Source organism: Petaurus breviceps, unplaced genomic scaffold, assembly GCF_028583685.1.
Source record: "Petaurus breviceps papuanus isolate PSGF00001 unplaced genomic scaffold, PetGlider_PUasm1.0 151, whole genome shotgun sequence".
NCBI lineage: Eukaryota > Metazoa > Chordata > Mammalia > Diprotodontia > Petauridae > Petaurus > Petaurus breviceps.
In genome coordinates this window covers 19725912-19753512 of record NW_027185712.1, presented here as the reverse complement: position 1 = coordinate 19753512, position 27601 = coordinate 19725912, and the positions used below count along the sequence as shown (strand labels likewise).

The window sequence follows — 27601 nt, the reverse complement described above, 5'->3', positions numbered from 1 at the left end:
AAGAGACTTTCTTGTCTTTTAATTTTTGTAACTTCAGTGCTATCTGAGTAAGAGAGAGACTGAAATAACAGGAGACAACAGACGTAAATTTAGAGACAGAAAGCTGTGCTGACGTGCTTTATGCCCAATTTAAAAGTTTTTTTTTCAAGATAACAAGGAAAAAAAGATTAAAATTTCTTCTTAATTGTACCTAGGTATGTCCTTTAAAACTTAGTTTGTGTTTTTAAAAAGACAAACAGTAATTCTAGTTTTTGTATATGCTTAGCTGTTTAATTAAAAAAAAAAAAAACAATTAAATGAAGACTATTCCTATCAGTTAACCACATTGGAAATTAGATTGTTGCTACCAGAAGGCCAGAACTGAAGAATCACCTTGTAGGGAGGGGAAGGGAGATTGTCATGATGTTAAAGTCCAGAGTGTCAGAAGAGGAATTGAGAGAATTAGAGTGTGGAACTAGAAACTTATATAAATTATTAGAAATATAAAAATGTAAGGTACTGGCTGAATAATAGAGGCTTGGAGGTTTCTTGATTTCTTATAAGTATTGCTATTCCCCTTCACAGCATTTCTACATTTTGACAGATGGTCTTTGAATATTAACATGTCTGAAAAATCATTTTGTGGTATAATTGTTGTCTGATTAAGGTTTAAGATGACTTTGAGCAGTGTTGACACTGGATTGAGGAAACTAGAGATGAAAGGGGGAGGGTATAGGAGTGAGTCAGCCAGTAGGGGAGTTAGTGTTGATGGTTAACATAAATCTTTGTTGCCTAAGGGTGGGGAAATGATCAAACTGTGGAGTTAAGTAGTGTAAAGAGTTTTTCTGCACTACAGTGTTTTGAATAGTAAATAGTTGAGGAAGTTGTCTTCAAATTAGACTATTAGGTTTGGGGGGGGTGGGTTAATTTTTGGAGAAAGGAAGGGAAAATGGCAGATTCCAGGGTGGAAACTTTGAAAGAGAAATTCCTTTTTCTTCTACTCCCTTGGGTGGTGGTGACAATTAAAATACCTTATATGAGAACTAGCTGCCATTTTATTAAAGGCAGTCATCTTATTGACCGTTGTTTTAAAATGTAAATCCACATATTTGGATTTGATATGATTAAAAAAAGAAGATGAGCTTGTTGCATGGCCATAGAGGTATTCTTATATTGCTGCTGTTGTTGGAAGAGGACCATGACTTGCAAGTGAATTGTATTTAAATGGAGGAGGACTGTACAAAGTCACCAGCCTCAGTTTCTCCTCTGGAGCCTTCTGGGTCCAGTGGTAAGATATAGATCAGGTATTAGCATCTTTTGTTTTTATATTACCTAGATTTCTCTTTATCATAGTAGGCTCTTAATAATCACCACATTGTTAAATGTTAGCATAGATTCATAGAAGAATTGTCTTTTTAAGCTTACAGGATAGTGGCAGACCCTTTAAATGTACACTGTGTTAAGGAGGCATAATTTTTCTAAAAATCTTGAGAAACTAAAATGTCTTCATTAAAAAAAAAAACGTAGGGGCGACTAGGTGCAGTGAATAGAGCACTGGCCTTGGAGTCAGGGACTTGAGTTCAAATCCAACCTCAGACACTTAACATTTACTAGCCATGTGACCTTGGGCAAGTCACTTAACCCCAATTGCCCTACCTTTCCCCCTCCAAAAAAGCAAAAAAAAAAAAAATTTAACTGTAAATTCAGCCTTCACAGTACCAAAATAATTGAGTTAAAGTACCCTCGTATACTAGCAATCCAAATATGCATTTGAATAAAACATAATGATCCATTTTTTTCCCATTCAGTTAATTTTGATGCCTTGTTGATGTGACACAACTTGAGGTTGTCCCCCATTATATGGATTTTAATGTGAACATGGAGGTTTGAATCTTTGAATAATTTTTTAAAGTGTCTGCTGTGTTGTATGGCACTGCGCCATAGGTAAGTGAAGGGAACAACAAAAAAATGAGAAAATCCCTACCTTCAGGAGCATACATTCTAGTGGGCATGGGGTGGAAGGGAGAAAAGGCATACACAAAATAAACATTTGTGTCGATTATATATTATTTTAATTATATATACACATGCACATGTGTCACACAATCAGTTAACATTTGTCAAGCAGGCGTTGTGCTAAATGCCTGGGCTACAAAAAGGGGCAAGACAGCCCCTGCCTTCAAGGAGTTTACAGTCTAAGTGGGGAGACAGCGAACAAACTATAGATAAAGTGGCGAATGATCAAGAAATAATTAAAAGAGGAAAAGTATAGAATTAAAAGGGTTAGGGAAGGCTTTCTCTGGAAGGAGGCATTTTAGTTGGGACTTCAGCAAAGTGATTGAGAGGAAGAAAGTAGTAACTGGGGGATTAGGGTAGGTCTCTTGAGGGAGACAGCCCCTGAATAGACAAGCTGGTGGTTATGTGGTTATACCAGAGTAACTGAGCTGAGCAGGCAGCCATGGACTATTAAATATGTATCTGAAGAGGCTATAAAAAAGATTACTCAAAGGAAGCTATTGATCTCACTAAAAAGATCAAATTGTTTTGGAAAAAGTTCTGGCATAGTCCCTTTCAGAACCTATAATTGTTAACCTGTGAAATTGCTAGATGACATTTACAAGTTAATCTCAGTCCCTGCTTGTCAACACTCTTTTCCTTAGACATTATAAGTTAAGAGTTTTTATCTAGAGGAAATTAACAGTGAACTTTCTTCCTGTTTTTTTTTCTAATGAAAGGCATTAGCTATTCATGGGTATGTGGTTTTGTCAGTTAAAAAAAATCTGGAGCTATACATGCTCTCTTTAAAGGTCTGTTTATGTTTTTAAATTGCCTTTATACTAAGCATTATATCTTTAATAGTTTAGCAGGTCATCTCTGATGGCTACATACCCAATAGACAATCCATCCCTTCTCTCACCCACTCATTGATAGCTTCATTTAAGTATGGAAATTTTCAGCATCTGGGTAACTTCCTATCTATAATGAGGTGGCGTGATGGTGTCCTTGAAGCTTAGGAAAACACTGACTGATGTGAGACCCTGAAACTTTTGACCTGATTGGAAAATTAGGACTGTGTATATATATTTGCAGATATTTCAGAGAGAATTCTCATTTGTGTATTTCTTTGGATAAAATCAGGTTAGTTAAACTGGCCAGCAAAAATCATTTTCCTCATCTTTGGCAAAGTGAGTTTTCATTTAAAACAACAATAACACGTGACAAAAAAGGCTAGATGATAGAAGTCCTATCAGCTATGCATGCTTCAACCGTGACTGATGTTTCAGTCTGGAAATAGATATGTCATAAAGACCACTGGTGACTTGGGTGGCAGCTTTCTTTTGAAACTATGCCAGTACTAGTGAGGGCTCCTTGTTCCCATTGTGCTAATGTGGCTCAGGATCAGCTTTGCAAACACGAAGTAGACATTGGTGTTTTCTGTAGAGGCTATGCATTATGGGCTGCACTAAATCTTAGCAAGAGTGTGTGAAGTTATGGATCATGGACTCCTGCTCCCTCCCTTATTTAAAATGCAAGACAAGTATTTTTGTGTGGTGGAATACAAGTTGATATGCAAAAAAATACCATCGGTGGTGCAATTAATCTTCCTTCCAAGTTCCCTGGTAAATGATAGGTAAAAACTGAATGGACCATTGTTATGGTGTAGTAGATAAAGAGATGGTCTTGGACCTGGGTTTGAGACTTGCTTCAGATATGCATTTCCCCTGTGACTCTGGGCAAGTCACTTATACATAAGGATTTCTGTGGGCTGCATATTGACTTAATGTAGTATTATCTACGTTTTACCTTATTTTAAAATTTTTAAAAATTAACTTGAATTAATTTATTATTATTTTATTTTAAAATTTATTTTGTTAAAAATTTCCCAATTGGGGTGGCTAGGTGGCGCAGTGAATAGAGCATGGGCCCTGGAGTCAGGAGGACCTGAGTTCAAATCCAGCCTCAGACACTTAACACAAAACTAGCCATGTGACCTTGGGCAAGTCACTTAACCCCAACTGCCCTCCAAAAAGCAAAAATAAAAAATTCCCAATTACATTTTAATTTGATTCAAGCCAATATTGGAGTTCAAGCTATTCTACTACTACTAATACCACTACTCTAGACAGTTCTCTATATGAATTACAGAGAAGATACCTTGGTAGAGGGAAGTTCTTCATTGGGAGCCCCTTAAATCAATGAAATTAGGGATCCCAAGCCTATGCCTGGAATATTCTCCCTCCACATCTCTGCCTACTGGCTTCCTTTATGTTCCATTTAAAATCCAGGATTATATAGGAAACCATTCATAACCATTCCTATTTTCCTATTTCCTAGTTATCCATATATAACTTGATGAACTTACACACTCAGACACACACATATATGCTTGCATGCTATCTTTCCCTTTAGAGTGTAAGCTCCCTGAGGGCAGAAACTGTTTTTTTTCCCTTTTTGTATCCCCAGAATTTAGAACATTGCCTGGCAAAATAGCTCATAATAAATGTTTGTTGCCTGTTTCCTATAGGTAAACTCTCCTGGATCACATAAACGAACGACAAAAATAAATGAGAACTAAGCTCTCCTAAATCTGAGTGTCCAGTCCCAGCTGTCTGTAAACTCCATGTTAAAAGGAATGACATGGTACCATGAGCAGTAAATCTGTGCCATAGATTTCCTGCATGTCTCAGGTTACCTAATGTGCTTGGAGCAGTTATTCTAAGGCAGTGACTTTTTTTTAATATTTTATTTTATTTATTAATTTGTTTCCTTTTAGTTTACAGGATTCAACTCCATGATTCCTTGAGTTTCACATTTTGTCCCCCCCACCATGGTGGCATATAGTCAAGTATAGGATCTGTAAATACTTTCACATTATGCATTAGTCAGGTTATAAAGACGGATTGTATCAGTTTGAATGAAAAATGGTAAAGAGGACATAAAACCAAGAAAAGGGAAAAGATCAGGTAGTTTGCTTCAATCTGGATATAAACTCAGTTCTTTCTAGTTCTTTCTCTGGATGCACACATTTCTCTCCATCATGAGTCTTTTGGGATTGACTTATATCACTGCATTTCTGAGAAGAGTCCAATCTATCAAAGTTGATCATCACACATAACGTTGTGTCTGTAATTGTGTACAAATTTCTCCTGGTTCTACTCTTCTCACTCAGCATCAGTTCATATATGCCTCTCCAGGTGAATATGAAGTTCATCTGCTCCTTGTTTCTTATTGTACAATAGTATTCCATAACATGCATATACCACAGTTTGTTCAGCCATTCCCCAATTGATGGGCACTCCTTTAATTTCCAATTCTTTGCCACCACAAAAAGAGCTGCTATAAACATTTTTGTACATATGGGTCTTCCTCCCACTTCTATGATCTCTTTGGGATATAACCCTAGGAGTGGTATTGCTGGGTCAAAGGGTATAAAATTATTTATAGCCCTTTGGGCATAATTCCAGATTGCTCTCCAGAAAGGCTGGATCAGTTCACAACTCCACCAGCAATGCATTAGTGTTCCATTTTGCCCATATCCTCTCCAGCATTTGTCATTTTCCTGTTTTGTCATCTTAGCCAATCTGACTGGTGAGATGTGGTACCTCAGAGTTGTTTTGATTTGCATTTCTCTAATCAATAGTGATTTAGAGCATTTTTTTTTCATGTGCTTGTAGATATCTTTAATTTCTTTCTCTGGAAACTGTGAGGCAGTGACTTCTTAACCTGAGGGTCTGTGAAAATTTTTTAAGAAAAATTTTAATAATGCTTTTTCTGTATGATTGATTTCCTTGGTAATCCTACATATTTTATTTTATCCACTTACATTCTGAGAAGAAGTTCTTAGGCATCACCAGATTGCTGAAGGAGTCCATAGCACAAATAAGGAACTATAAGATTGGAGGCACATGTGTTTGGGTCTTGTTTGGGGACTTAGTTGTTCCTTCAAAGAAATTAAAAATTTTTTTGCATAGAACTGAATTAGAAGCCCAGAATTCACGTCCTGTTCTGCTTTTAACTGTGAGGCTATCAAGTGAATTAATTGGTTCACATCCCTAAACAGCCTCCTCTTCTGTAAAATGGAGCCTTTAAATTAATTTGAAAATTACTACTTGTCACAGTGCCATGAATTGTTAGAGCGTTTTTTGTACAATCAAAAAGTAAGGTACATTCTGATAAATTTATTGTTTATTTAATTTCCAATTTCCCTTGACACTTGTCTGTTGACTGTGTTTGTAATTCACTAATGGTCAGTTAACATTAGTGAACCTCTTACTAAGTAAGTGTCAAGTGCAGGGATAATACTAGGTTTTTGCAAATAAATATACTGTGTCTCAGGCTGGGAGTTGGAATTCCATTAATATGGAATTGATTTTCATGTGCCTTTTTGGTGTCCTGAAATTTTCTGATTTTTCCTCATCTATTCCTGCTTTTTACTTTAAGTGCAAAAATGAATTCTCTCAAATGCACCAGAATAAGTGAAAATACTCCAAAAATCCCATTTTGCCCTAATGGTTCATAATATGAGGTTCCATTTAGTCCAATTCTTTCTTTCTTTTTTTTTTTTTTTTAAGCAATCTTAAGTAACTTGCCCAAGGTTACACAGCCAATTATTTCTGGGTGTGGTGCTGAATGTCTAAGCCCCGGGATTCGATCTCCAGGTCATCCCAGCACTGGAGCTGGTGCTCTTACTCGCTGTACTACCTGGCCGCCTCAGTCCGATTCTTTCTTGCTACCAAGACTAAGCCTCATGCATAGCCCTGTACCCAGAAGGTATCTATTCCTATGAAGAGTTAACACATTTTTACTTGAGTTTTGATTTTAGAAATTCAAAACTCACCTTCTTCTTGTTGTCTTTGACTGTAGGAAGTGTCTCAGATTTGTTGTTCTCAATTGTCTCTGACTCTCTACCCCATTTGGGATAAAGATACTGGAGGGATTTTGCCATTTCCCTCTCTAGCTCATTTTCCAGATGAGGAAATTGAGAAAAGCAGGATTAAATAACTTGTTCAGGGTCACACAGCTAGTCTCAGACACTTGTCTGAGGTCAGATTTTAACTTTGCTGACTCTAGGCCTGGTATTCTATCCACTGTGCCACCTAGCTTCCCATTCATGTAAGTAATGCCACCTAAGTCTTGGGAACTATGTTCCATCTTTCAGATAAGAATGACCTTTCATAAGAATGTGAATGAAATTGAAACTGCACATTAAAACTTTTTTTTTCCTTTGGGTAGGGCAGTTGGGGTTAAGTGTCCAAGGTCACACAGCTAGTTTTTGTGTTAAGTTTCTGAGGACTTATCTGAACTCAGGTCCTCCTGACTCCATGGCTGGTGCTCTATTTACTGTGCCCACCTAGCTACCCTAAAACTTTTAAAATAGGGGAAAAAAAAGAATAAATGAGTGAATGAATAAGCATTTATTAAGTGCTTTCTGTTTGTCAAGTACTGGGCTGTGAACAGGATTGAAGTACAAAAAAGGATGAGTTTCTTTCCCAAGGAAACATGTAGGGAAGTGGTGCCAGGACAGGGGCTAGATCCATTTCTTTAAGCACTCAGCTTATGTGTTGAAATCAATCAGCCAAGAGCTCACTACTTTTCAAGGCAATTCTTTCTTCACTTCCTCTTGTGTTTGGTGTCAGACTTAAGCTTTAGGAAAATCACTTGGATAGCTGAGTGATGGACTGAATGGGGCGAGACTTGGTCAGGAGATCCAGACATTCTCAGTCTTTTAATATTTGAAAATCTGAATTTTCATCATTTAGTCCATAAACTACCCTTCTCAGTTTTGATCCTTCAGCAGATTTTACAAACCTGTTTATATGTCTTCATGTAAGTTGTTGTTCAACTGGACCAGGGTAAGGACAAAACCTTATGGCATGCAAATCGAGAAACCTCCCTCTAGGTTAGTCAGTGAACCATTAAGAAGCAATTTAAATTTATTAATGCATTTCCTGGGATGGGTATTATAAATAATCTCGAACTCATTCCACATTGTTCATACTTTGCAGTCCATTTGTAGAGAAGTTAACTGGACATAAATGACCATACCCAGATCTACTTGTTAGTGGGACAGTTATTTCTGGGTGTGGTGCTTTTTCAGAGGGGGGAAGGCAGGGCAATTGGGGATAAGTGAGTTGCCCAAGGTCACACAGCTAGTAAGTGTTAAGTGTTTGAGACAGCATTTGAACTCAGGTCCTCCTGACTTCAGGGCTGGTACTCTATTTACTGTACCACTTAGCTGCTCCCTTGACCCATTAAAAAAAAAATCTTCCATTCATTTATTTATTTTTAGTTTTCAGCATTCATTTCCACAAGATTTTGAGTTACAAATTTTCTCCCTGTCTTTACCCTACCCTTCACCCCAAGAGAGCAAGCCTACTGAATACTCCTTCCCCCAATCTGCTCTTTCTTACATCCTCCCCCAGAACCCACTAGCTTTCTAGTAGGGCAAGATCAATTTCTATACCCCAGTGCCTGTACATCTTATTTATCCTGGACCCATTTTTAAGGCCAAATTATTAACATGATTTATAACTTGTTGAAATTTCTTCAAACTCTTATTTAAAAAAAAGGTTTGTATATCTTTGTTGGGAAGAACCCTTTAAATCAAGTGAGAAGAGGTTAAACCATATTTAACTTTGTAGTTGGCTCTTTTTTTAGGCCAACCAATTTCAGAATCTTAAGCTCTTACTCATGGCCAGAAAAACTTGAAGCTGAAATAGAGTGGAGGGCATGGACAGGTAGCAAGTATAGTATACATTAATAAAGCTTTTTCATTGGCCTAGAACTGTCTCTATTTCCAGACTTGCTCCCTCTTCTTTGTACCTCATTATGATACACGGTACCTTAATTACACATCCCCTGTGATTCACACTTGGCTTCCTAAAACGTTGTTAATTTAATCTATCCCATAGTTTTTATCCTTTTACCCTGAGCCTTTCCTGTGAGAGGTTGTTAAATTCATTCTGATGACAGATATGGAGACTGGGATCTTAGGTTAACACTGGAGCTTTGAATGGGCTCTCTTTTTAACCAGAAATGGTGATGGAAGCCAGCAGGAATCAGGAATCAGTGACTCTCATGGATTTAGAGGCTGAGTAAATAGGAGCTTGTTTGGGTTTTTGAGGATTGAAGAGGGAGAGGTTAGTGTTAAACAAACTGATTAATAATATATAGTCATTTCTATGTTTGCCAGTATAATAATATGGATATGTTGCAACATACAATTATATAGTAACATGTATATGTACTGGTAGGATATGTGTATATATAGCAATATATGTGACCTAATATAGTACCACGTATACACATGTTGAATATTTACATTTGTCATACACATTTTATTATTGTATTCATATTTTATATTTACATATAATTTGTTATATCACATAATCACATCTGTATTGTATATTATGTGAATATACACATGCCAATACATATGTTCTATATATAGCAACACATATGTTCTATATTTGTTTTATTTATTTTTTCTGATAATAGTAAACAGAGTTTAAACTCTGGAATTCTAGTTTGTTTTTCCTGATACTAATATGGATATGTAGTAGTATGTATTTGCAACTAACATAACAGCATGTACACATGCATGTTGAGCATGCATCAAAGCTGTATTACATATTATATCTGCACACATGTATATTGCATATTATGCATGTTTATGATATATGTACATACATATGCTTTTTGTGTACACGTTGGAATTACATGTGGTGAATAGTGTGTGTATACAGAATATTTCTGATAGTAGTAGAATTTAAGCTCCAGAAAGTGTTATGATACTAATACAGTAATTGGCACTATATATATGTATATAGTATTTTATTATTATATTATACATAAGGTGTGTATCATATGCTATTGTATATATACATGTATTTACATATGCATACCTATTCATATATTTATACAGAGATGTTTTGTATAAGGTGAATAGTTTTAATATTTTATATTTCAAGCACTGGAAATTGTTTTTTCCCCTGATACTAATACAGTAGTAATAATATGTAGCAATATTAATATATACACTAATATGGCAATATGTACTTATACATATCAAATATCATATTTGCATTGCATATTAGTATACACCTCACATTAAATATATGTGTATTGTCTATTATGTGTATATACTTGCTTTGTACACATTGTATATGCATATATGTTCTGTATATATTTAATACTTTTCTGTGTTATATTTTTGATAGTATTAGAATCCCAGCTCTGAAAATTAAAACAATCAGTAGACATTTATTAAGTGCTGCTAAGTGCTGGGATTTGAAAGAAAGGCAGAAGACAGGCCCTAACTGTATACAGCCGGAGATAGTGTGCTGACGTCAGCCTATGTGTTAGAGCTTTGAATGGGCTCTCTTTTTTCGGCAGAAATGGTGATGGAAGTCAGCAGGGATCAGGACTCAGTAGCTGACGCGTGCAGGATATACTGGAAATATTCTACAGATCATAGGAGGGGTGGGGATGCTCCGTTCTTGTGTATGTATGTTGTCCCATTTAGTGCCTGCATGGCCAGGGAAAGCTTGGTGTCCAGTCTGAGAAAAGTTTATTAAGTACTTAACAATGTAGAGCAAAAGCACTTCACGTATATTATTTCATTTGATCTTCACAATAACCCTGTGAGGTAGGTGCTGTTATTAGCTCTACTTTACTAATGAGACCAAGGCTGGGGGGAAGTTGATTGACTTGTCTAGGGTCATACAGTCAGTAAATGTCTAGAGCAGGATTTGAATTGTAGCATTTTAAGAGATCTCTAGGCCTAGTAATGAAGAACCTCCACTGCTGCTAAGGCCTTTATTTGGGGGGGGGGGGTTAAAGAGGGAGGAGGGCAGGGCAGTTGGGGTTAAGTGATTTGTCCAAGGTCACACAGCTAGTAAGTGTTAAGTGTTTAAGGCCAGATTTGAACTCAGGTCCTCCTGACTCCAAGGCCAGTGCTCTATTCACTGCACCACTTAGCTGCTTCTGCTAAGGCCTTCTTATGAAGCATTGTAGAAGATTGTTCTGGTTAATTGTAGAATTGTTGTACTGGTAGAGAGCTTAGAGATAATTATTTATATATATATCATAAACATATACAATATACACATATGTGTGCAGATATAAATTTGTAATGCATCTATGATACATATTCAGTATGCATGTGTACATGTTGTGCTAAGGACCAGAGAAATTAAGGACCTTTTCCAAAGGCACACAGTAGGACAGCCCTGTGTTTTGGCCTTTATGTTCATGCTGTTTGTATAAAGGTAGCTGAGTAGAGCTAAAAATCTCATTTAAATTGAACGTAGGAGAAACTAAATCCTTCTCTGAGGGACTAAAGTAATGATCACATGACTATTGCTCAATTCTGGGTATTTCTGTAATCCTGGGATTGGGGGTAAGAGATGAATTTTGTTAAGTGTTAACATAAGGCATACTTTGGTGGTTACTCACTGTGGATGTCAGGAACAACCCTGGAAAAAACTTTCTGCAGAAGTGAGATTCTTGAGTGCTATATAGCTTATGGGGGGAAAATAGCTAATTTGTTAGTCTTTGAGGGTGGAGGGAAGAGAAGGGGAAGAGTGATAGTATTATATTTAATCCTGTGCACTTTTACTTATACCTAGGATTAAAAAACCTGACCCACAAGAGTCACCATGAAACATTTTACAGATGATAGTGGTGTAACCATTAGACCAGATTAATTTCCCTATTGTACCTTTCCCCTAATGTGGTTACCTTCTGGCTCCATGCTTGTTGTTGGACACAAAGGTTTGCTTGGAGGGGCATATAGAATGTACCTGCAGTTACCCTGGGAAGCCTCTGTTTTAAGTGTTGGTACTTGAAGACACCTGATCTTAGTTATTTAGGCCCTCCCCTTATCTATCACTGGTGATTATCCTTCTACTTAATTCTCTTGAAGTGTATTGGAGTGTATTGCTGCTGCTGCGGGGGCAGAGCTGGTTGGTTTCTGTGCCATGTGTCTGGTTTATAAACTGCCCCAACCCTTGATGGACTTGCCTTGGGATTATCTACCACAATTCACTCTTCCTAAGAGTATTTGAGGACGTGCAGACAAGGGAGCGGGGGCAGCGCTCTCTCAGTCACTGTCCTTGCTGTGTTGACTCATGATCACTGAAGAAGAGTCAGGATTTCTATTCCCATCCTTTTTTTTTTTTTAACTTTTGGATCTTACTATTATGAGTGAACATGATGATGAAGAAGAGGCAAACCCAGGTGAGTTGTGATTTTTTTTTGGGGGGGATTATCCCTTAAATTATCTTTTTTAAAAACAAAATAACTAGAAAGAACACACTCTTCTTGTTCCTCTCTGTGGATAGCTGTTGTATTGTGTACATCGATAGTATTTTGTTTTAAAAAACTTGATGAATTAAATAACTTAAGCTGGTAACTAGTTTCTTTCCCACAATTTAGCATAAAATGAGCATTTTCTGCTTTTTTCCCCAGTATTGCAGAAGCTAAGGCTTAGTAACTGTGCTGTTAGAATGTTTCCTTATGTAAAAGGATTTAGAGCCAGCTTAAAACTCTTGCTCCCCCCCCAAAAAAAAGCATGTTTATTGTTTTTTTTTTCCTTCTGATTTCATTGTATTGATTAATTAAATTAAATTTACAGTTAACCTTTAATGGGAATATAGCTCAGGGAAACACATTTCTCCACATTGTTTTGAATTTCTTTTTTTTTTTTCTTTCTTTGGTGATCTTTATTTTTTTCAACTTTTATTTTTTTTTAATTAATTTGTTTCCTTTTAGTTTACAGGATTCAATTCCACAATTCCTTGAGTTTCACATTTTGTCCCCCTCCCTCCCCTTCCCCCCATGGCAGCATATAGTCAAGTATAGGATCTGTAAATACTTTCACATTATACATTAGTCAGGTTATAAAGATGGATTGTATCAGATGGAATGAAAAATGGTAAAGAGGACATAAAACCAAATAAGAAAAGGAAAAAGATCAGGTAGTTTGCTTCAATCTGGCTATAAACTCAGTTCTTTCTCTGGATGCACATATTTCTCTCCATCATGAGTCTTTTGGGATTGACTTATATCACTGCATTTCTGAGAGGAGTCCAGTCTATCAAAGCTGGTCATCACACATACGTTGTGTCTATAATTGTGTACAAATTTCTCCTCATTCTACTCTTCTCATTCAGCATCAGTTTGTATGAGCCTCTCCAGATAAATATGAAGACCGTCTGCTCCTCATTTCATATAGCACAATAGTATTCCATAACATGCATATACCACAACTTGTTCAGCTGTTCCCCAATTGTTGGGCACCCCCTTAATTTCCAATTCTTTGCCACCACAAAAAGAGCTGCTATAAACATTTTTGTACATATGGGTCTTCCTCCCACTTCTATGATCTCTTTGGGATATAATCCTAGGAGTGGTATTGCTGGGTCAAAGGATATGAAAGTATTATAGCCCTTTGGGCATAATTCCAGATTGCTCTCCAGAAAGGCTGGATCAGTTCACAACTCCACCAGCAATGCATTAGTGTTCCAGTTTGCCCACATCCTCTCCAGCATTTATCGTTGTCCTGTTTTGTCATCTTAGCCAATCTGACTGGTGAGATGTGGTACCTCAGAGTTGTTTTGATTTGCATTTCTCTAATCAATAGTGAATTAGAACATTTCTTCATGTGCTTATAGATATCTTTTATTTCTTTCTCTGAAAACTGCCTGTTCATATCCTTTAACCATTTATCAATTGGGGAATGACTTGTATTTTTATAAATTTGACTCAGTTATCTGTATATTTTAGAAATGAGTCCTTTGTCAGAGACATAGGTTGTAAAGATTCTTTCCCAATTTCCCACCTCCCTCTTAATCTTGGTTACAATTGACTTTGTTTGTACAGAAACTTTTCAATTTCATGTAGTCAAAATTATCCATTTTACATTTTATAATGTTCTCTAATTCTTGTTTAGTCATAAAGTCTTTCCCTCTCCACAGGTCTGATAGGTAAACTATTCCTTGTTTTCTGAGACTACGTACAGTATCAACCTTTATACCTAGATCATGCACCCATTTAGACTTGATTTTGGTATATGTTTTGAATATCTTAATATTTATCTTTGAAAATCCTGTAGTTCCTATAGAGTTTGTATGTTATCCTGAAACCATGAACTAAACTTGCTTTATTGTACCTACTGGTGTTATACACATGTTAGAGCAAGATCTCAAATGAATAAATTTGATTGGCTTTCCCACTGTAACTTTAAACATTTCTCCCTTTTGACAGGGCAGTCAAGGTAGTTGTAGAATGGCCTTAAACTCTTTTCTCAGTTGAGTTGCTAAAGAGTTAAAAAAAAAATATGAATGCCTATTGCTTCTTATCTTTGTTCATATATCTCTACCTACAAAAACGTAATTCCCTAAGACTTTTTATTTTATTTATTTATTTTATTTTATTTTATTTTTTGCTTTTTGGAGGGGCAATTGGGGTTAAGTGATTTGCCCAAAGTCACATGGCTAGTTAAGTGTTAAGTGTCTGAGGACTGATTTGAACTCAGGTCCTCCTGACTCCAGGGCCAGTGTTCTATTTACTGCACCACCTAGGTGCCCTAACTCCCTAAGACTTTTAAATTGCACAAAAGGTATAGATCTGCATTGGTAGAGGACCCCTTCACTGGGGTCCCCTGTACCAAACTACAAGTTTAGTCCCTCCCCCAAATGACAATACAAAACAATTCTAAACTAAAGTTATAATTTAATGGAAGACTGTCAGGATCTTGCTCTTGGTACTTCAACAAGTTGTGTTTGCTTTAGTTTTTGGTATGGTGTAGCAGGAGAATGCTGAAATAGCTCACATGGAGAGATTTACAGGGATTTGGTTTTATTTTAGATGTTAAGGTCTTACCAACAAGAGAGAAATTAAAAAAAAACAATTATAAGAAAGCGAGTTACTGTTAAATGATTCTAAACTTTGATATATGGATATCTACCCTTGATGAAGTGATATTTATGTAAAATATGTACTTGAATTACCAACTATTTTTAAGGGTCTGGAGCAGCTTGTTAGGAGGTAGAGATAGCATGGTGTAACAGAAATAGTGTTGGATCTCATGTCCAAATCAGTATCTGTATTGGTTTGAATCCCTCCACTGATACTAGGTTTGATCCTTTCTGAGTATCAGAGAGTTACACCTGTTCTTGAGTCTCAATTTTTTTCATTTCTAAAATGAGGATAATATAATTTTTTTTTTGCTTTTTGGAGGGCAATTGGGGTTAAGTGACTTGCCCAAGGTCACACAGCTAGTTTTTGTGTTAAGTGTCTGAGCCCAGATTTGAGCTTAAGTCTTCCTGACTCCAGGGCTGGTGCTCTATTCACTGCACCACCTAGCCACCCTAGGATAATATAATTCTGAATGTTGGAGCTGATGGTTTAGGGGAACAGTACCTTGTATATAAGCAAACACTACAAATTCAGACCTGATTATTGTTTTGTTAATGGTGTAAAGTAAAGAAAGCGATAGGGGTGCCCAGGTAGAACAGTGGATAGAGCCTGGAGTTAGGAAGATGAGAGTTCAAATTTGGTTGAGACACTTACCTTGGGCAAGTCACTTAACTTGCTTGCCTAAGAAGCAGCTAAGTGTCTCAGTGGATTGAATGCTAGGCCTGGAGTCGGGAAGATCTGAGTTCAGATGTGGGCTTTGAGATTTGCTAGTTTTGTGACCTTTGGTAAGTCATTTAACCTCCATTTGCCTTAATTTACTGGAGAAGGAAATGGCAAACCACTCCATTTATCTTTGCCAAGAAAACCACATGGACCGTATTGACATGCATGGCCCAGGGTCACGAAGAGTCAGACATGACTGAACAAAAACAACAAAGAAAGTGATGGAGAAAAAATTGATAATGAGGATTAAAGTTAAGTGTGTTGTGGGTACATTTTTTGGTTTTGGAGAGCAGGTTGTTGAACATTTACCAGCACCTCCCTGATATAACTGGAATGGAATGGAATCTCCTTCCCAACGTTGTTGTGAAAAAAGTACTTTAGTAGTCCTTTAGTACTATATAAATGTGAAGTCCAGTGATGATGAGGTAATAATGTAGGACTCTGCGTTGAGCCACTTTCTGGGAAGAAAAGTACTAATTAGTCGCAAGTATACTATTTAACTTGATTGTCTCCTTTTAATTAGGCCTAACTTCTACATTGATGCATTGTGGTATATTTGAAGGATGCTGAATTTTGAGTCCAGAGACTTGGGTTCAGATTCTGTCTTTGATGCTTTCTACCTTTGAATGGGGCAAATCATTTAACCCCTTTGGGACATCATGTCCCCATCTAGGTACTGAGCCTTCCGGGATTCTTCCAGCTCTCAATCTATGGTTGTTTTTGGAAACCAAGAGGAAGGTTACAGGTGGGGACATGAGGAATGGTAATGGGTCCTGTGGTGCCGTTACAAAATTCAGCAAGAAAAAAGTTTGGGAGATCGAATTTATTCTAGACCGAACTTAATCTCTGAAGGCTTTGACACCAAACTTTATAGGATCTCAGGGTGTTGGAACTGGAAAGAATTTGAAAGGTAAAATAACTTGCTTAGTCACAAAAACTGACCCAATGGGTTTGTCCCACTTATTATGTAATTATTAGCAGACTCCCAGTGCTACTCAAGACTGGAAGAATTAATCACTTAACATTAGTAGCATGAACTTTGAATGCATGGTACACCTTGGCTTATAAATTAATTTATTCCATAGTGTTAATGGTAGAAGGGACCTCAGATCGTTTACTTCAATCTCTTGGTTTAACAGATGAGAGAGTTCACTTATAAAATAGGTTGTGACTTGGTTCAAGTTCACATAGCTACAGAGTGGTGGAGTTGGGATTTTCCTTTAAATTCAGTGCCCTGCCTGCTGCGCCACACTGATTCCTTTGATATCTACTTATTTGAAGATATAGATAATGTTTATTTAGTGGCCTTCTGCTTTGAGCTCCCCCCCTTACCCCAATCATGGTGTTCTTTAGTATATTCAATTGGGATTTTTCCCTCTAACCTATTTTGAGTACAATATCAGCACATTAATATAAGTTATTTTTTATATTAATATTATTATTGATTAATATTTTAAGACCATGAAATTCTTATTTTTTTTCCACTGGGAAATATATACAACACTGGACTTTGTATATTTTTATGAAGATTTCTATGAAACTTAAAATGTTTGTTTGTTAGAAGTATAAACTATGGACTGTTTATACACAGTAGTTTATGCACAACTACTGATGTTCCTAAAGTCTGAGAGGACTCAGAAGTCATTTAGTCCAAATCCACTCTCAGACAAGAATCTCTTCTGCAACATAGCCAACAAATGGTGGTCAAACAGAATTCTAGTGGAGGAAAAACCCATTCCATTTTTAGTATGTCTAACTACTAGCAAGATTTTCCTTAAATCATGTAGAGAATGTCCCCGAGGCCTTTTAGTTATCTGACCAAAGAAAATCATCTTGAATTTTAAGCTACTCCCTAAAGTTGATGAATTAAGTCATAAGTTTGCTCTAGTGGAGAAAGAAAATGATCAAAGAGGAGGGGGGGATTCAGTAATCCAAAAACCAAGAGGGAAGAGGAGGTGGAGCTGCTTAGTTTTTCTGTTTCTGTGTTCTTGGTCAACAACGACCTTTGGACTGGAAAGGGTACAGCAGAAATGGCTTGGAGGGAAATGAAACTGGAGCTACGGAAGCAGGGCTAGGGTAAAAAGAGCCAGCCCTTAGCTTCTCCAGAGGAGTCTGAGGTCAACTAGGCTCTCAGATGAGCTGGTAAACGAAGGTAATGAAAGTGGTAGTTACTGAGAGCTCAGGGATTTTTGATAGGTTATGAAGAATTAAGAGGAGCTACTGGACTGGACCAGGCCACATATTGTTCCCATTGTCAAAGTAAGTGGATTCTGCAAAGACCAGTAGACTTGATTTTGTTGGCAAAATACTGGAACATTGTCAAAGGGATGGTTAAAGAATATCTAGAAAAGGAAGGCAGTGCTCTCAGAAGGTGAATGTGGTTACATCAAGAACAAGTTATGAACAGCCTCATTTCTTTTTTTGGTAGAATTACTAGACTGATAGATCAGGGTATATTTAATTTAGCTAGATTTTAGCGAACATTTGACAAAGTCTTTCATGGACATCACGTGGTCAAGTTATATACAAAGGGGCTATAGAGTTCCATTTAGGTAGATATGTACCAATGGCCAGAAACAAAGAGTAGTCATGTGTGGTATGATGTCTTGGAATTAAGTCTCTTATGAGGGGACCAGGAATCTATGATTAACCTGTGCCAGGTTTTGTCAATTCTCTGTATAAAGGCACAGATGGCAGGCATGCTAGATTTGTAGATATCAAAGTAAGGAAGGATAGCTAACATCAGAGAGGAGGGTAAAGATCAACAAGCTAATTTGGATGGGACCAATAAAATTGAATATCAAAATGAATGAAATCAGCTTCTTTAATACATGATGTAAGACAGTTTATCCCTCCCCCCCTCTAATCAGAGTCAACTGCAAGTCATGTCATTTCCCTGATGCCTCTTTGAAAACAAACACAACATGACAGTTTATCTGAAAAAGACATAGCATAGACACGAAGTGCTGAACTTAAGGCTATAGATTGAGATTCTTTTCTGGACATGGTCAGTTTGGAAATTTGTTTTGCTTGACTATATATACACATTTTAAACAGGGGTATAGTTTTTGAAGGAGGAAAAGAGGGGAGGGAGAGAGAGAAGGAAAGAGGTGGGGACAGAGAGAGAGGAGAATTTAGCCCAGTCCCTTATTTTATATATGAGAAAATTTAAAGTCCCAGAGAAATGACTTCCTAAGCTTCCACATGTCGTGAATAGTTGGTGCTCTAACTCATTAGAAAGAAGAGATCTAACTACTGGCACTATCCAAGAACATTTGACTTGGGAATGTGGATGAACTACACGTTGTGCTAGCTTTCCCTTACACCCAGGACTGTGCCTGAGAGCAGCTAAACTAGCCTTGCTGCTGCCGCCTGCTGCTGACCACCATGGGGAGCCATGTAAGCCAACATCTCTCCCTGCTTTCAGAAATGCTGTTGTCAGCCTGTGTAGATGAAAAGCTTTCCTCACAGCCCTGAGGTAGGCTGTCCTCATCCTATCCCCATTTTACAGATGGTAGATTTGAACCTTAGGTGAAGATCACACAGCTAGTAAAATTGTGGCAGATGTGGGACCCCAGCCACGGTCTTCTAATCTATTATTCATTGTGTTCTGTGTTCCCTGCTCTTTCCTTTGTCAGTTGTCCTAACTCAGTTCTATCTTGGGCATGACTTTTTTCCACATATATACTACATTCATCCTTACTTAATCATAGGATTAGCTCTAGTCCTACTACCTTTATTTTTATTGTTAAGGAAATTGATGTCTAGACAATTTAAGTGACTCGCCTAAGCTCACTTAATACATAGAAACCAAAGTGGGATTAGTGGTGGCCTCTGGATTACTCCTCTGTTGGTTTTATTATTTTACTATGCTGTTTCCATCTATACCTTTGCTGCTGGAACAGCTAGGCTGTGAGTACATAGAGTGGGCAAGTCACTTAACCCCAACTGCCCTCCAAAAAAAAATGAGTAAATTGACTCACCCAATTACAGGTGTATATTGGAGAATTCAAGACTTGACACTACCATATAATTTCTTACTTGTAAGTTTAGGTAGAGCTGGCAACAGGTATAAATACTCTTAGCTTGCTTTTGCTACTGACTGTCACCAAAGGGCTGTGACGTTGAAGGGAAATTATTTATATCTCATTAGATCACAGCTTATGAGATGAATCTGAGAACTGTCAGAGGCTAAGGTTAAATGGCTAGGCCATTGTTATCATCTGTGTCAGGAAGGATTTGAATTCCTGCCTAGAGATGAAGTATTCTAACTTCAGTACCATGCTGGGGGGGAGGGAGAGAGAGGGAGGGACAGGGAGAGTCTGAAAGTACATGGCCACTGGCTCATAATCAAGGAAAGTTGTTCCTGTCCAACTCTTTGGAGTGTTCTTTTCAAAGATAGTGGAGTGGTCTGCCATTTTAACAGATGAGGAGACTGAGGCAAACAGGATTAGGTGGCTTGCCCAGGGGTACACAGCTAATAAATGTCTGAGGTCGGACTGGGAAGTTGTCTTCCAGACTCCAGGCCCAGCATTTTATGCACTATGGCGCCACCTAGCTTCCCCAATTGGTTGTGTGACCCTAAGCAAGTCATTTAAGCCACAAGTACTCAAATTTGTAAAACTAGATTTTTTCAGAACAGGTGCTGATCTGCACTGGTCACTAGCTGTCCCCTATACATACACATACACACATACATACATATGTGTGTATATGTATATATCCCTATACCCCTATAATCCAGTGAATAAGCCTGTCCTCTCCACATTTGTGATTTCATTGGCATAGGAAATTTTCTGTGACCAGTTTATATATATTACATAATATAGCTGTAGAGCTGTAGATATCTAGATCTGTTCATTATGTAAACTCTGTAGGGGGACAGAGAAATATGCAAAGTTTCATCTTTGTAATAAAGAAATAATAATTGTATATCAGACTGGAAACTGCCTTCATGTTGTGAGTGTACATCGTTTTGGACAATGAGAAGCTTAAAAAAATTTCTTTTCTGAATTGCTATTTTTTTCTCCCCCATTTTGGCAGTGTACTTTAGGTTCTTGATTTCAGAGTTTCAGCCTTAGGATTGTAATGAATTTTCTCCTCATTCTATGCCCTGCAAGGACTAAAATGATCAGATCTTGTGAGATGCCATCTATCAGTAGAGATGTACGATGGCTTTTTGTGCATTTAACATGCACAGGCAATGAATCTATGATTCTGAAAAGATCCCCTTTCCTCAGCAAATAAATGCAGCCTCAGTATACGTAAGTCAGTGGATGTTGAAACTCTAAATTGGTAGTCATACCGTCCCCCCCCCAAGTTAATTCATTTGCTGAGCCAGAATGTTACCCCAAATTAATAATAGTTGGCATTTGACCCCCTAACCCCCATGATATGGAAGGGATAACTATGCTGTCTGTGCTCCCTGGGGAAATCATTTAGCTTCCTTTGGGCTAGGCATCTCTAAGCTGATCAGCATTGTTAGAGAGATCACCCTGATCTGGAAATTCCTTATTTATGTATACACAATAGAATCCCACTATAATAGCTCATTGTTATGCAGATTTAGATGTTCCTGGGGCCAGACTATATTCCTCCAGTATAACTTTTTTTTTTTTTTTGAGAAAGGAGGGTTAGGTGACTTGCCCAGGGTCACACAGCTAGTAAGTATCTGAAGCTGGATTTGAACTCAGGTTCTCTTGACTTCAGGGCCAGTGCTCAATCCACTGAACTTCCTAGCCAACAATAGAACTCTTATGGTTCTTAATAGAACCCTCATCCCCCTTTCATTCAGCTATTTTGAAGTAATCCACTGTCACGGAATATATCCCACAGAAGGGAATGATCTAGTCCACCATATAGAAAAAAAAATGATAAAAATTGTCAATTGTCCAAATGTAGTGGGCATTGGATGACCAATATGTTATGCTTTTAGTCGACTTGTAGTAGCCATTTCAGATGTATGATAAGTCAGAACCAGTACACAATAGGAAGAAGAATGTGCCATATTAGAAACTACAGTGCTTTCAGTAATCAGTCCCAAGCGGCTCCCTTTCACAAATAAATATCCATCCTTTTTGTCCAATGATCCTGTATGGTTAAAAATCTTGATACCACACATTGTAAAGAGTGATGGATGTGGTAGTCCTGAAGGGAATGGAGACAGATACTTGGGGATGCAGGTTGACTACAGCCTTAGATTCCTTTCACAATGGACTAATAATGCTTTTTTTTTTTCTAACTCTTCCTAATAGGAGATGGGACCCCAAGAGAAAATAGCCCTTTCATTAACAATACTGACATGGAAAGAGAGAATATCTATGAAGGAAAGAACATGGCTCTGTTTGAGGTAACTTTCTTTTATGTATTAAATATACAGACACGACTAATTTGTGCCAAGGGTATCATTATTAAAGGTAAAATCTGTTAATTGAGCATGGACACAAATTGCCTTTTTTTTTAAGCAATTGGGGTTAAGTAACTTGCTCAAGGTTACACGGCCAGGTGTTTCTGGGTGGGTGCTAGGTGTCGGAGCCCATATTCGATCCCAGGTAATCCTGACTCTGGGGCTGGTGCTCTTACTCGCTGTGCTACCTGGCCGCCCCCTTAAGATACTTTTCTAAGATTGAGCCAAATTTTTCTGCATTTGAAGCTTATCATATATAAAGAAAAAAATTAAGGAGAAAGATGATGACTTCTACACATAATAATCTTGTTTACCATGTACTTACACTGTTATTAATGTAGTAAAGCTAGCAAAAATATGTTCAGAAAAATGTCAGTACTTCCTTAATTGAAGCATTAAAAAAATGCCAGTAAGCCAAAAGAGTGAAAGGCTAGATTGATCTGCCTTTCCTGAATTATAGCCTTTTAAAATTAAGCTTCTTAGTTCTTATTGCTGTAAATTGGGGGAGCAGGGAGAGAAGGAAGGAGAAGTTTGTACATATGTGGTTGTTACAAGAGAACTGTTGATAACTCATCCAAATTGGCTTTTTTGAAGGAAGAAGTCTTAATTTTATGCCTCCTAAGCACTGACAGATTTCATTGATAAGCATTAGAGCCACTTGGGGAATGGTTATTTATCCTTTTACTCAGGGCTAGTAAGTACTTATGCTCTGTAAATTGAAGAGATGGATTTCCTTCACTGAGTGGTTTGTTCAGTACAAGCAAACAATTTTTTTTTCTTTGTATTTTTCCTTTTTAAAAATGTTTTAAAAAGGTTTTAAAAATGCTGGTATTAAGTGGGAAGGGTGCATTCTTACAGCAAAACAAAATGTTCTTTTTGTGTTGTCATCTTCACATCCGAACAGGAAGAAATGGATAGCAACCCCATGGTATCATCACTTCTTAATAAACTAGCAAATTATACCAATCTGAGTCAAGGTGTGGTTGAACACGAGGAGGATGAAGATAGCAAGCGCAAAGAAATCAAGGTATTTCCTTCTCCCTCCTTCTTCTCCTTCTTCTCCTCCTCCTTCTTTAAAGAATATAAAGATTACTGTTTGTTAATTAACAAAAAAATACAACATTCTGAGAACAAAATTCAGCATAAAAGTTCTTGTCTAATTTTATAATATTTGTTGATTTGTTGTATTGAGATTGCATAAGATTACTTAATAGACATAACCACAGAGAAAACTTTGTTCAGTGACCCTTTTATTGTAAATTATCCCTCAAGAAATAAAACAGGGCGTGGGTGTGTGTTTATACAGGGTGTCCCAAGACTTAGTGTAGTTTTAAGACTTTTGGGACATTCCATATTGTATGCTTGCTTAAAGCTATTTGTCTTTGTCATAGAGGATGCTTTGTGTAGAATTAAAATGGAAGAGGGTGGGGACCTATAATTCTTTAATTTGGCTATTTGTTGTAGTTATGTAGTCTTAAGTGATGGGAATGTTGGACAAATTAAAAATAAGTTTATAAAACAGTCTCTCAATGGAAAAAGCGAAGGCACGTATTGTTCTTATGATTCCCAAATCCTAGGACTTATAAACAGTTATTTTTTTTTTATTTTTATTTTTTGCTTTTTGGAGGAGGAAAGGGCAATTGGGATTAAGTGACTTGCCCAAGGTCACATGGCTATTTTTTTGTGTTTTAAGTGTCTGAGGCTGGATTTGAACTCAGGTCATCCTGACTCCAGGGCCATTGCTATATTCACTGCGCCACCTAGCTGCCCCTGAACAGTTATTTTAAACTTTTTTTTTTTTCGTATTAAATGAAGACTCCTTAAATAAAACAGAGCCCCTGTTGGCCATCTCTCTATCACAGGGACGCAAAAGAACTTTTGAGAAATTGTGGAAATACTAAATTACCTGCAGCTCTAAAGTCAGAAATAAACCATCCCTGCCCTCAATGAGCTTGTACTCTGCTGGGGGCATTGAGACAATGTTGTTGAATGAGGACATGTCTGAGATTTTATTTGCTATCTGCCTAAGGCTCCACGGATGGGAACCTTCATCGGTGTGTACTTGCCCTGCCTGCAGAACATCCTTGGAGTCATTCTGTTTCTGCGCTTGACCTGGATCGTAGGAGCAGCAGGAATCCTTGAATCCTTCATCATCGTGTTCATGTGCTGTACTTGTGTGAGTAGGACATCGCCTTAATAACTATGTCAGCATACTCTTGAAATAATTTATGTATAGTTAGGCTGACAGGCTAATTTAGAACTCATTCTTCCCTCTTACAGGACAACACTTCATATTAGCTTACTCTGAATTACAGAATAGCAGAATGGTATACAGTATGACTATACTATAACCATGTGAAAGGAAAGCAAATTGCATCTCTTCAAAAAAATTAAAAGTTCCAAGATTCACATTGCTAATTCAGACTGATTTTATCTAGTTAGTCTGAGTGAAATGTTTTACTTTGCCTGTACTTGGTAAAGAACAAAATTATCCCTTTGTTTATTCCTTGATTAAGCTTTAGAATAAGTTCCACAGATGGGAGGTACTTCTAGAGACGCATTTAGTCATTCCCCATCCCCACCTCTATCCCCACCCCCAGAGGTGTTTCAGCTGAGAACTGGAGAAGAAAGTGGCTTGTTTAAGGTCACATAGTTTGTTGGTGTCAGTGGTGGGATTAGAATAGACCTGTACCACGTAGAAGACATGATAACGTACAAATGACATATGATAACATACAAATGGAATAACTAAGTGATTATTAAGTGTTAAATGAATGCTTTGGCACAGTTCAAGTAGTGAACCTTTTGGGTGTCAAATACTTAATGTATTTTAGATTTAAATTTCTGTATTTTTTGAATTATAGTGCCAGAATATTTTCTCGGCTTTAAAAAAAAAAAGATCTAACTGTAGACTTTTAAAAATAATTACTCTGATCAATTTAACTTTAAAAACAAATAGTTGTTTTTGGGCTAGGGATGGTGGGAGAGATAATTAAAACACAAAACATTGCAAAATAAATTTTGCATCACCGAAGTACAGAGTTAAGAAACAAATAAATGGAAACTTGATAATTTAAGTTTGTTAGGTCAAGATAGTTTTAAATATTTGAATGCCCCTGTTGACAAAGACATCTAAAGATGTCTTTTGTATTCTTTATTAGTAGAAAGTGGTATTTTTTTAAAGATGAATCCAGAATCAGAATATAGGTGTCATAATGACATAATGTCATATGACCAGTTCGGGAGCTGTTGAAATAATCCCTGACAGGAGATATTGATGGCCTGAACTACAATTAGTACAAGAAGGATAGATATAAAGAAGCAGTTAGGGGGCGGCCAGGTGGCACAGTGAGTAAGAGCGCCGGCCCTGGTGTCGGGAGACCTGGGATCGGTTCTGACCTCAGATACTTGGCACCCACACAAAATGGCCCTGTAACTTGGAGCAAGTTACTTAACCACAGTTGCTTTAAAAAAAAAAAAAAGCAGTTAAGGGAATATGAAGGAAAAATAAAATTTGACTGACTTACAATAAGGAAGAAGGGAGAAGGAAGAACCAAGATAATGATGAAGATTCAAGCCAGAGAGACTTGAAGGTAGCACCTTGTAATGTTAATGGGAGTTGAAGATCTTCCCTGCCCATCAATAGGCCTCATTGGAACCCAACAAGAGAAGCTTGATTAGGGGAGGCCTGTTTTTCTGGAAGGCCCACACCTTTTTTGCTTTGTAATTAGGCAGTAGGTCACTAGGATTGTGATGCCCTCTGACCCTGAAGGAAGGGTATAGTTTTGCTTTGGGGCTCACTTATAGAAGAGTTGTGTGATTTGGTCAGATAAGACTCTGGGCATCCATTGAGCCTCCTGGCTTTGAAAACCCAGATGTTGGTGCTTCTCTCTTGTGACTAACTATGTATGTATGTAATGGTCAAACAGGTAGAAGCCCTGTCTGTTGGATTGTTGAATTGTGTTATTTTCTCTGTCTGTATTTTTTATCTGCTTGCAATTTCTGTTTGTATTTTCTGAAGTTCAGGGTGTTGACTTTTTCCCCTGAACTAAGTGAATGATACATATGTTTGATTGTTAACCCCTTTTGAGTTGCTTTCCTTTTGAAAAGCAGATCAAAGAACCTGTGCTGGCAGCCGTCCTGGGTATGCTAGGGTGCCTGCTGTTCTACACCTTTAAGAACTGTAGTAGTCCTTATACTATTTTGCTATAATATGAGCAAGATGATTTCAGAAAAACCTGGCAAGTGTTAAATGAGTTGTTGCAAGTGAAGTGAGCAGAACCAGGAGAACATTTCATACAGTAACAGCAATGTTGTAACGATCAACCATGAAAGACTTAGCTACTCTGGTCAAGATGGTGATCCAAGACAGCTCCAAAGGACCCATGGTAAAAAATGCTTTCCACTCCCAGAGAGAGAACCGATGAACTCTGAAGTGCAGCTTGAAACATACCTTTTCACTTTGTTTCTTCTTCTTTTAGTGTATGTTTTGTTAATATGGAAATATGTTTTCTGTAATGTCACATGTATAGTTGATATATTTCTTGGCCTCTCAAGGAGTTGAGGTCGGGGAAATTTGGAACTCGGAATTTAAATGAATGTTAATGATCCTGCTTCTACTCTTACTCATTTACCTTTGATGAAACACCTCTTCCCCAACCCGCATTCGGGTCACTCCCTTTGGTAAATGTTAAAATGAATGTTTAAAAAATAGTAATCTGATTTGGCAGATCTGGGTTTGTAGCAGAGAGACATCCACTGTAGGTATGCTGAGTTTAAGATGTGGTATAAATGTTAGGATATTGAAGATCTGGAGAAATATGTTTCAGAGGGATCTACCCATTGATGGCCGCTGCCAGAAAATGGAACGGACTCTCTAGACAAGTCATGTGTGTATCCATAAGAGATATTTGTGTATAAATATTCCTACTTGTGGATGTGAACATAGGGCCAAAAAAAGCAAACCTAGGGGAGTTGAAGGAAGGTGGGTTGGGGAAGGGAGCGTATCATCTAAAGTGAATGAGTTAGAGTCGAAGTAGGATCAGTCACTGCCCTTTAAAAGGAAGGAGCCATCCACAACATTAGATGATACAGAGAGGTCAGGGATGATGTCAGTCCCCTTCTCATGTTTCCACTGGTCACCTGTTACTTGTAGGAGAAAGTATTCTGGTATCACTCCATATTCAGACCTCTTCTCTGTCTCTTCAACCTGTTCCTCCTCCACATTCAGTTCCACCTGTTCCCTATACTACCCTTCAAATAAATATGTTCTTTTCCTGTCTTCAGACTTCTACCCCGTGTTTCCCATCCCCTCTCCTCCCATCTGCCCAGATTTTCAGACTTTACACATCTGTAAAGAGCCATTTAAAGTTCCCTTTTTGCCCAGAGGTTCCCCCTCAGGGTTCTTATCTTTCCTCTGAACTCTCCTTGTAAATGTGTCTCATTTTGAGCTTGTAATCTCATATTGTCTTTGAAGTGCCCTTAGTTAACCATTTCATCCCCGTCTCTTTTGTCTCTTGAATTAGATGATAGACTTCTGGAAGGCATAGACCATGTTAAAAAAATTTTTTC

The 27601-nt window shown here is 37.6% G+C and overlaps 1 protein-coding gene across 2 annotated transcripts in view; it reads left to right on the top strand.

Annotated features, from left to right (window-relative positions):
• Window positions 1-27601, top strand: part of SLC12A7 (solute carrier family 12 member 7) — a 301892-nt gene that overhangs the window by 196141 nt on the left and 78150 nt on the right. For both annotated transcript variants that reach the window (XM_069076354.1, XM_069076364.1), the window contains exons 2-4: window positions 21879-21973; window positions 22935-23057; window positions 24060-24206. In XM_069076354.1, coding sequence (XP_068932455.1) covers window positions 21879-21973; window positions 22935-23057; window positions 24060-24206 — 365 coding nt within the window. The remainder of the gene's footprint in view (window positions 1-21878; window positions 21974-22934; window positions 23058-24059; window positions 24207-27601) is intronic.